Below are 11,515 nucleotides of genomic sequence, written 5' to 3'. Positions count from 1 at the left end.
CTGGAAATTATTTGTTAGTTTTCCTACGTGTCCATCCACTTGCTTTTATATAGTTGATGAAAGTGCAAATGTCTTGCTGGATTTAATAAACATTACATTACTAGATTTGCGTAGTCCCTGGCTCTATATCCCCGTCTGATGTTTTCAACCGCAGCTTTATTCTTTCTGTGAAGGCTTACAATAAAGACACTAGATTATTCTCTTCTTTTTTTTCCAATTAATACTGCTCAGAAAAGGTAAAGAACGAGACTGACCAGGCTCTGGATTTCATTAATGAATTTATGACAAAAAGAAAACAAAGGGTGTTTATTAAGTGTAAATAGTCCTGAGAGAGAAAATGCTTCAGGGTGGCTACCTGTAGCGTATAATACTTTACTCTATCAAATTATTAATGGCAATTCATCCTAAAATAATACAAAAGTAAAAGAGGTAATAGTAGCGATCGGTCAATATCGATGAAATCATGTTCACGTGGACTCAGGTATTGCTGAATAACACGTTGTGAAATATAGGGGGAAGGGAAGTCCAACAACAATAACTGATTTTTGCAATTATAGATGGCCCTCAATACATTCGAGTTAATTAAAATGGAAATAAATACTGACCATGTGAAAGGAAATGAAGTGAAGGCATATTAACGAATTTAAAAGGCATATTTTGCTCACAGCGACTGTTCAGTTAGTAGTTCAAATGCTGCAAATCGATTGTTGTTAGAGTATCCGTAAAAAAGTCAAAACTGTCGGCAGAAAGATCCACAGGGCTATCCAGGGACCCTGGTAAACTCGGCGATACTCCATCTGAAAGCTGTAAGCAGGATTCTGTCGAAAACACGTTAAAATCCTGTAAAGAAGGGACATCAAGGGCCTCTGGACTGTCATTGTTCAGGCCAGCTGCACAGTTCTGGGCCATTGTTGACAGGCAGTTTTGAACAGTGGGTGACTGTTGATGAAAATGTTTTAGATTTTTCTCATTGCTGGGTAAAGGCGAAACTGGGAAACTTTGGGATTCTCCATTGTGTAAATTCTGGGCCTGCTGTTGAGTCAGTGCATTGGTCTGAAAAGTATACCCTTCCCTATCCAAGAGAGCGCCAGTAATATTGTTGATGCCTTGCTCAAAGAGTGACTTCTCTTCCTCATCTTCAGTCTGCCCACTGTCCTCCAAATTTTTAAATTTGCCATCTCCATTTTGGTTTTCTTTACATTGGGTCTGTCTTTTGTGTTTCATTCGTCTGTTTTGAAACCATACTTTCACTTGTCTTTCAGTCAAATCAAGCAAGGCTGCAATCTCCACCCGCCTGGGTCGACACAGATACTTGTTGAAGTGAAATTCTTTTTCCAGCTCCAAAAGCTGTGTGTTTGTATAAGCTGTCCTTAACCTCCGCGATCCCCCGCCTGTGTTATCCGGAATTTCATGAGTTTCTACATACAAATGGATTCGAAAAACAATTATGAAACAGGTTATAACCATTTGAACCAAATGATATAAAATATAGACTATCCACTGCAACAAAATGGCCGCCTGAATGCAGTAAATCCATTGTCTCAGAGTCTGCGGCTGTGGCGTCTGCCTCTTTCTAAAATATTAAAGATATTGTAAAATACACGTGTGCAGTAACCCCAATCTCACAGCAAAGTTCGCAACGGCCTTTGCATATTTGGTCAAATCTGTATCAGCTGTTTTACCATGAAAGTGCGCTCATCTATCACTCTTCATTACTGTCAAGTATAAAAACTCTGGGATGGGGAGAGCACATAAGGTCATTTTCTGACTAGCTCGCCAAATAAATCATTCCCCATTAAATATGTGGGTAAAAGGGCTTCGATCTCATGATTATCACCGAGCAGCAAAAATAAAACTGATTAAATGCTCCATGCAAATAAGTTAGACTAAGTTAAGACAATAATTAGAAATGAAACGTCTTTGAGCTGACCTTTTTGGGAAAGACAGGATTCTGCGGGTCCTGAAGAAGCAGGCAGGTGATTCTTCTTGGAGTTTTTTTTCTCTTTCATCCAGGGGTATTCCGGAGGTAGAGTCGCCGCTGGTAAAGGGCTTGTGCCATTTGGGCTCTGTTTTGGCCGGCTTTGGCGAGGATGGCTGCTGGGATTCAGGCTAGGGATGGTTTGCTCAAAAGGAGGAGGAATCACTGTCGAGTGTGAAAGCGTCGAGTTCTTGATTGATGAACTTTGAAATGTATCACCGACAGGGGGAAAAGATGTCAGGCACTCAGCAAGCGACGGCTGACTATTGATAAAACCAATTTCTCGTTCAAATTCGTAATTCATTGCCGTCTCCACAGAACGTAATGGGAGAAAGTTAGGTGTTAGTTATTATTTTGTGCCGTTTAAAAAAAAATATCGCTGCTGTTTTTTTTCTAATTCACTGATTACAGCCGTATGGGGACCGTGCTACTATTAAACTATTGAATTCATGGAGACAAGGTTGAAATTGGACCGAATTCGCTGTCACATGATTGCGTCTGCCCAATGACAATTTGGGGTTTAATCAAAAGAAGGCACTGTCTATGTGATTGATCCAAAAAGTCAGAGAGGAACGCCTCATTCTGGGCCAGCAGTGTTTTGATTTCTACTTTTTGATCCATTTCCCCATAATAAATGTGCAAAAGATTTCAGTTTTAAAGCTCGTGGAAATCAGTTCTCACAGCCTTGCTTCTTTCCCACTGTCTCCCTTTCTGTCTCCTGCACACTTGCTGGCTCCTCTTTCTCTGTGTGTTACCGACTGTCACGAAGACGACTTGCACCTCACAAATCATCTTGCACCTAAATCTGACGCCTAGAGTCATTAACAAAGTAATCCATTAATCTTCAAAGTTTTGACATTGGACCCTAGAACCCAGCCACATAAGAAGTTACACCAGGCGAAGCTACAGCCATTTGCTTCCATGCTTTCGTTGGGAGTTCGGTCCCCTGTCATTATTTTTGGGCTGTTCGGGATATCTTTTGATTTTTTTTTTTGCTCTGTATGGAGGCAGTAACTCACGCAGGAGATCGAATATGGTGGTGATTCTGGATACTACATTATATTTTTATAGCCCTGAGTTTGTGGCCAACGAAAAAAGGTAAAAGGCATATTATTGAAGGTACTGTATTATCTTATTTTCTGAAACCTGTGCCATCGAAGGATTAGCTCTTAAAATGATTTAAAACATTCTCAGATGCTCACACACATTCAAGCATTCGCACAGATAAGCACGCTTGAATAGAGAAATAGATGTATAGATGGAATAATTAACAATATACATGTAATATAAAACGAAACTGTTTTAGTTGAAAGCGAATTTTCGTAGCAAAGCCGAAGAAGCAAACTGATCGCTAGTTTTCAACAACTTATATCTGAATTATCTTTTAAAATAGCTCTACTTTCATCTAAATCGTGAAGGGCGTGTGTGATGTTGAGGGCGGGGGAGGGGATGAAAGCCAAGTCATGATACACTTATATTCGTTCTGCCCACACAGTATTTTGTAAATATACAGGCTCTTCGAAAAAATCTCCTTCGCGGACGAGGAATTCAAGGGTGCTGAGAATTTTTTGCAACGAGCAAGATGGAATTGGTGGTTCTTTGCTAGGCCTCCGTGTTGCTTAATACCGCAAACAAAGCTGGAAGGAAGTATGTGCGCTATCAATCTTGTTCGGCTAAAGGTCTGACAGCTTTTGGCCTCCAAGAACACATTTAATGCTTCTCGTTGTAATGTCGAATATCATCAAGAGTGTGAGAACCAAGCTGGCTGCTTAAAACTGTTGCAGAAAATATTTTATTTTTCTTCATTGCAGAATCAACGATACTGTATCATTATTCCAGAGGGTGAGTTCGTTAAAAAAAAAATCACACTATAATTCCCTCTTTCAAGTTTGGATTGAGGATTTCGATGCTAACCTACAAATGAAAAGAGCTTTTTACAATTAAATGGAGCTTTTGTATGTGAAATGTGAGTAGGTGTTGACGCTCTCCAGATTTTCAATGTCTCTGCTGCAAGGATATGTGGGCGCGAGAAAAGCCCGTTTATTCAGCGTGTTAGCAAAATGGAATGAAACCGAAAATGTTATATTTTAAGAAACGGACGTGTTAATTTTACGCATATATTTCTTTCTCGTAAAATTTAGCAGTAAGATAGATACGCTGGGACAATAGTGTAGTGATGCAGCCCAAATATTTTGTACATGCAAATGCCAACAAACGAGAGTTAGATTGTAGGTAAATTATTATTGTGGGCTGCGAGTAATGATTTGTTAAGTTTTTTGAGTGCTTTAACCATTAAAAGTTGGAAATATCACTTAAGAGGGAGCGATGATTTGAGTTAAAATAACGTTTTAATGATTGTTTCGTTACTATTTAGCCTTTCAAAATCAAATCAATGAGTCTTTCATTGAATAAAATTACAGCAGTCTTTCGGATCCCATCTAACGAGTGCACGAGATAAAATAATGTCTATTTAACTATTCTGCGCGACCACAAATCGAGCTTTCTTCTAAGGTTGGGCGCAGTTGGTTCGTTTAACCAGAATTTACGAATTTCGTGCTTTATGATAAATTGTCGGAGTAACGCAGTGCACATTACACCTCCATTCGATGATCGCATTTAAAACATTACTACCTGGGTAAAGAAAGTCTCCCATGTATTTTGGATGGGAAGATAAATTGGACAACATCTCCTTAGGGAAGCACAGAAGGAGAGAATGCCAGCAACATGGCGTCTCCAATCTGGGCGCTCGGGCTCGGTCAGATGGAAATTCAGTTATTTTATTGAAAATATTATGAATCACGTATACGTTTCTTTTTTGCTTCCCCCCCCCCCCACCCCCACAATTTGAGTAAAACGCGGACATAATTTGGAACGCGGTGATGGGTTTTCTAAAGCCATATTTTAAATCTACAAATCCACACAGACAGTACACAAATATTTTAGGGGTCGTGGTTGGATAGATCTTTACTTTATGTGATTAATTAATGAATGTCTATCGTGTCTAGCTTGAGATGATATCTTCAAAATTAAGAAAATGCGCGTGGGGAACTTTTAAGCAACTATCTGACAATTAAAATGGTGCATTGTCAGTCTTCTTTTATTTTATAGCTCTCTTGGTTGACGCGGGAAACGTGCAATGGGAAGCAAATGGTCCTCAGAATTAACATTAATTGCTGCAAATGTTGGATTGCAGAAATTTTTGCATGGCGTTTTATGATTTAAATGCAATTGCTTAACGGGGAAATAAGTTTATTTGCTGTGGAATTAAAAGGGCATTTTAATATAATTAAGGTACACTGTCGCTTCTTTGATTTGTATGTTGAGTGTTCTCAATCTACATAGATGATCTTGCTTCATTGTTTAGAATCGGCTTTCACATTGATTTTATACATTCATGGGCCAGAGTTTAAAAACTATTCCATCGATGTTTCTCAATGAGCAGTTCATTTAAAGTCTTGAGTGTCAAACATTTTTGAATTCTGACATATTTTTCTTTTTCTCTCCTCTCAGCATATGCATTATACAGTGGAAAACGAAGAAGTCGAGTACAGTAATCTTTCTCCTAGCTGGTGAAATATTGTTTGAGCAGTGTAATATTTGTACATTTTATACGTGTTTTGTGTATGTCTTGATCAAGCAAACTATTATCAAGAATTAAAGAAAAAAATAATCCAATAATGAATCCTTGTGGGGCCTTTTATTTCCTACATGGGAAAAGAAAAGGAGTCTTCTTTTGGGGCTTCAATAAATGCAGCATTGAAGACAGATGCAAGCCACATGAAAATGGATGATGTTACAGTGTGGGGGTTGAAACATTCAGTTGTAGCCACACAACACAAAGGAACCCAGACCAAAAGGCTGTGTGTTTTGCTGTGTCCTGCTGAACCGGTCTCCATTTTCACAAACATTTCAGACAAATATAGTGAATATATTTTAGAAGGGTTATCATTCCAGGCAACACAATATTGCTGACAAAAAATTTATTCTTCAGATCTAACTGTTCAACTGTATCTCATTTGCAGTATGGAATGCAGATCTAAAACAAAATTATGGCAATTTTGTGTTTCATTTTAAGAATACTACAGTTACAGACTAAATTCTGTTGTATTGGCATAATTCCCACAATTGATTGTTGCTGTTCTTTGTTACATTATGAACAGAAAACTACTTTTCTGTGTATCTTACAGGAATTAAAAACAAACATATTTTTATCATGACTTAAAACACAAGGCTGAACATAACCAAGTAAATAGTTAATGTACAGTTCTCTTTATAAATATGTATCAATGGGGATAAATAATATTTTAAACACTTAGATTATTCTCCTTCAAAGACCAAATAAATAAATTTGAATGTTCACCAGCATACACACATACTGAAAGATGGACAAGAACTCTTATTTGCCCAGGGAGCCCCTGTACAAGCGCATTGATCTTGCTTAACCATTCAATTAAAGAAGTGCAATATAAACCATTTTACTGTTCCTCGTAAGGAAAAATAAAGCACGAACAAATTCACGTTTATGTATTTCTTAGAAAATTTGTTCATATACCCTGTTCCATAAGAGTAGAAGATTATATATGCAAAGTTCTGGAAGCCTTAGCACTTCACTTCTACTACTGAATACTAAGGCTGGAGTCCATGAAAAGAACAACCACTAACCAGAGACAGAGCAATACAAGCAAGGATTGGTTGTCTATAGAAACACCATTACATGTAAACTATAAAGATTGATACTAAATCAAAAAGGAGAATGAGGTGATAGAAGGAATGTAATCAAAGGTAGGATGACATAAATGCATAAGAAAGTGATAGTACACCAGCAGCCAACTGGTCCATTACAGATGGGTCAGTTTAGGTGCTTCCTGAATTCTTCCCTGAGACGGATGGTGCGAAGAAAGGTCCGTGTATGTGGGATGTGGGTCACAAGGTCCATGATGATGGTTACTGGTCATTTGGCCTGCACCATTATAGTCCATATTTCCAGAGGAGGGATGACCAAGGTGGGTTAAGCTGAAAAGAGAAGGCCCAGAGCTTGGCATGGATTCAACAAAGTTCCCTCCAACAAACACTGGGCTACTCTGTAAATGAGGTGTCCCATAGCTGCCATTGCCTTGAAGAGCATGTGTGTCGTATTCAGGCGTCACAGCTGTTGTCCCAGCAAATCTCTTCTGTGGAGGTGGGCAATTGTTGAGAGGCCCAGGATACGATGTAGGGATAGCATATGCATTCTGATGAGGTTTGCTGAATGAAGTAGGTGAATGAGGATCATATGCAGCACTGGTTGCCAAGGAATGCATTGAGTTTGCATATCCTCCTCCAGCAGAAGGTGGGATGGGGCTTCTACATGGTGACTGTCCTCCAGAGGAAGTTAACATGCCTTTTGCTTTCTGATCCTTTTTGTATTTCATTCTACGATTCTGGAACCAGATTTTGATTTGTCTTTCAGTGAGGTTTAACAAATTGGCCATTTCAACCCTCCGAGGCCTGCAAAGGTAGCGATTAAAGTGAAATTCCTTCTCCAGTTCCACCAGTTGGGCACTGGTGTATGCTGTGCGTGCTCTCTTGGAAGCTGGGCCAGGAGGACTTTTTTCACCAGAAGAACTTTCAACTACGGAAAAAAAGTAATGGATTCAGTACATCTATATGGTTTATAAATATGCATATTAATATGCTAACATATTCATAAGTAGTTACATTAATCCACAATAAAATTAGTAAATGGGGCTTTTAAAAATCATGATACATGCTAATGGTATAAAATTGCTGAATACATACACAGCTCAGTTTAATTATATTTGGGAATGAAAACTGATTTCCAAAACCTGATCGATTTTACATAAAATATAAGATATATAAGAAATTAAAATGCCCTTCACTCCTTGAAAGACATACGTTTTTATATCACCATAGTTTCTAACATACTGTGTTATTTCAAGCTATTGAGTGGTGTCTTTTCTTAAAAAAGAACATGGTTTCATATAATTTGCAATGGTTCAAGAGGTGGCTCAGCACACATAACCTATGGCAATTATGCCAGGACAATAAATTTTGTCCTTGCCAGCAATAGATGCGACCAATAACTGAACTGAAAAGTATTAAATATGTATAATGATCATTCATATTTACCGATCACAATTTTGAATCACATCGACAAATGTTCTAGTGATTTACAGAAATTTATCGAAGTTTAGAAATGTATTTTTAGCATGTGGACATAAATATATGTTTACATATATGATTACATATTTGTGGTCACATAATCCTACATTTAGAATGTAACATACATGAAATTCTTTGAACTTTGTCTACTTTAATGCAGACAGAGAGTCGCCACTTTGTCCAGTGCCCCTCACAGAAACTTACAGCACCTGGTGTTCCTATGATTTCTAAATATTTGTGAATCATTTCACTTTATAGCAGCATTACTGATGTCCACAAATCTTGCTTTTATACATAGACATTAAAAAGACATGTAAATTTTCAAAGTTTGCTTCTAAGCAACTGAAAATTCACGTCCAATCATTTGTACACTGGTTCTCAAAACTTGAAATTAAATGAAGAATATTCTCTTCTCTGCAAAATCCTGGGCTTTTAAGATATTTCTAACTAACCACTGGGTCATTGCTAAAAAAAAATCTGTTTTATAAATAAGTTTTCTAACTTCAGATTAGTGTGAGATTATACAATATACAAACATATGATTGAATTTATGCAAAATAAAGTTTAAAAAAATTATATACAGGTATATATGCATATCTACTGTATGTGTGAAAGAGATGAAAGAGTAGTAGAAGGAAGCAAGAGGAGAAGGTTAAAAGGAAGAGGATTCATAATGGCAGTAGCCAGATAAGATGGACTCTCTTAACTGTTCCTATAAAATATACAACTTAATTTATCTGAACTATATTTAGCAAATATTAACATTACTGTTTATGGGCTACATGTCTAATCATTGTTTGAAAATGATCCATCCATTTTTGAGAGATTAAAGTTTCACAGCTATTGCAATTATTTGCTTGTCCACATAAAATAATGATAATGGGAATTATTCTATTTGCATCTGACCCATTGCTCCCCTGACTTAACAATTAATAATCAAAGGGTAAGACAAGATACAATGTACCTGAACTAGAACTGCTGGTCTTTTGCTTGGCATTTTGGCGTGTTTCTTTCATCCACGGGAATATTTGTTTACTAATGGTGGTTTGTGAGGTAAGTGTGGGGTTTTTGCTTGTGCTGGATTGATTTGAGTTGCTGCTGGTATTTTGTGGTGGGGATACTGATGGTGGGGGTATGGGTGGAGGTGGTGGAGGTGGTGGCTGTTTCTGTTGCTCTGCAATAACTGGGAGATGGCTCGCTTGGTTGGCACTGGTTCGCATGCAACTTTCATTCATTTCATTGGGCTTGTGATGAGGGACAGTGCTAGCAGGTGACTGCAGAGAGCAGGCAGGCCGGTGATAGTCATTTTCCACATGGGATGAAGGCGGATATTGTTGCTGATTGGCATTGTAGTTAAAACCATTTGCTCCTTGGTATGTGTAACCACCGAAAATTGCAGAGCTGTCGTAGTATGTTGCTTTTTGCATCTCGTTGCTTCCCAATATTTATTTCACAAACTGACAGGGTCTTGACACCCTTTTCGAATAACATTGGCACCCGGTATCACGTGACTCTTCTTCCAATGGCCTCTTTGGGTAGACCTAGGGTTACAAGAAACAAAACCATAATGGTGAAATGATACAAATCCATCTTACTCTCAATAGCTGCTGACATCAAAAGCCATAAAAGAAAAAGTGTGTAGCAATATTTGGTCACACAGCTTGGCCCTGGACATTCCAAGTATAACAGTGGTTTAAACGGACTCTCAGCAGTAAATGTTTAGTATGGATAAGAACCAAACTCAGTTTCTACAGATTCTGCCTTCTTGATTTATTTTGTCTGGTAATGAACACACAATACAACATATGATTTCATATGAAATCTGGATTTTGGTAGGTTGAGCTGGAAGCAGCACTTTTCTCCAGTAAGTTAAAAGGAATCATAGCTTTATCAATATATTTTTTTTACAACCATTGCTTATTCAATGTTATTGATTTGTTATGACTTATCCTCTCCCTATATCTGTTTAAACTGGTCAGTTATACATGTGTGATTCATTAATTAAGTAGACATGTTGAAATTAATTCACACTGATGTTGGAATCATTTTTAAAAAAATGAAACTGAACGATAGGAGCTTTTGCAGCACAAACTTTCCATCAAGAAAAATACAAAAGGCAAACTCTTTGTTTAGCAAAGTTTTATTCTTACCATTAAACTGATAAATTTCAAGTTAAATGTCGGCCAAATCGTGAATATAGCCTTTTGTATAACATTTTAAAAGCTATTAGCAGACTTTGTCGCAGACCCTATTTCAGTTCTAGCCAACACTGGGAACATTTGGATCTTCTGGATATTAATTATATTTATCTATTTCTAGAGAGGAGCCTCGTTTTTAAATAATATTTCCGAAATTCTTAAACCTGGCGCGTTAGACAAAATTTCAGTACGTTCCCTCCACTGTTTTCTAATTAATTTAACTCATGTTTGTTTTGACTCTCCTTACTGGCGAGGAGAAATGTCCTGCTTTTTGTTGGTTCCACTTTTAACGGCTCACCATTTGGTCTGACGGAAATTTTCAAGCCTTCTTTTTTACTGTTTCAATTCTACCTGTTAAACGCATGATGGATCGGAAAGCACCAGGAACCTGAAAAACTGGCGTTCTTCTTCATGACCACGGTGTGAACCTTTCTTCCAACCAAACGATAATAGGCTCTGTCTCTGAAACTGCTCGTAATTTGATGTATGGGGGTCAGTAGGCCGGGAGAAGAGCTGCAAACCCAGCCCACAAAAAGTGCCTGCATCACGACAACGCGGCAGTAAACAACCCACTTCAAATCTTTCAGTTCATTATTATTTCCCTAAAATTACAACGGTGCCCATGACTTAAAAAAAAATGCTGAACTCTCGCGAGGAATAAATTGATAGTATTAAATTATTTTCGCATCGGATATACAAAGCTTGGCATGGCCCACAGATCACCATTTAATTTAGAAATAATATTGGGATGCTTGGTCACGAATGAGGTCTTTCTGTAAGCTAAGGTATGTAAGGATCGATGTTTATATTTGAGTATAATTTTCAGTACGAATTTAGCGCATATAGAAAACCATTGTTTCCTCTGGCTTTCTTTGCCTCAGACGCTCTGAATACAAAGGGAGTCTGTTTGAAAAGTTAAAAAAACTGCAGATGATGAAAATCTGAAATAAAACAGAAAATGATGGAAATGTCCAGCAGACCAATCTGAGACCATTATAAAACAGTCAAGCTCCCAGCAAACTGATATACTCCATACATATTCAAGGCAATAATTTCGAAATGTTCCCCCCCCCCACCTCCTGCGCTTTGTACAATGTATTGGCCGGCCAAACACATGAACTGCATGGCGCTTTTATACTCCTGCACATTGCTAGAGCACATATTTCGCAGCAGTTTA

The 11,515-nt window shown here is 37.8% G+C and overlaps 2 protein-coding genes across 2 annotated transcripts; both read right to left on the bottom strand.

Moving 5' to 3' along the window:
- Positions 1 to 261: 261 nt before the first annotated feature.
- hoxa2b (homeobox A2b) lies at positions 262 to 2,463 on the bottom strand. The gene is made up of 2 exons (XM_069914123.1): positions 1,931 to 2,463; positions 262 to 1,418 (listed from the first exon to the last, which is right to left on the bottom strand). Exons 1-2 carry the CDS (start codon positions 2,280 to 2,282, stop codon positions 679 to 681), a joined length of 1,092 nt encoding a protein of 363 aa, XP_069770224.1. The 5' UTR covers positions 2,283 to 2,463; the 3' UTR covers positions 262 to 678.
- A 3,480-nt stretch (positions 2,464 to 5,943) lies between these two features.
- On the bottom strand, positions 5,944 to 9,567 carry LOC138751604 (homeobox protein Hox-A3). The gene is made up of 2 exons (XM_069914119.1): positions 9,105 to 9,567; positions 5,944 to 7,589 (listed from the first exon to the last, which is right to left on the bottom strand). Exons 1-2 carry the CDS (start codon positions 9,565 to 9,567, stop codon positions 6,817 to 6,819), a joined length of 1,236 nt encoding a protein of 411 aa, XP_069770220.1. The 3' UTR covers positions 5,944 to 6,816.
- Positions 9,568 to 11,515: the final 1,948 nt, after the last annotated feature.

The sequence above is a fragment of the Narcine bancroftii genome, chromosome 1 (genome assembly GCF_036971445.1).
Source record: "Narcine bancroftii isolate sNarBan1 chromosome 1, sNarBan1.hap1, whole genome shotgun sequence".
Lineage (NCBI taxonomy): Eukaryota > Metazoa > Chordata > Chondrichthyes > Torpediniformes > Narcinidae > Narcine > Narcine bancroftii.
Note: the sequence above shows the minus strand (reverse complement) of the source record. Positions and strands in the feature narration are given on the sequence as shown.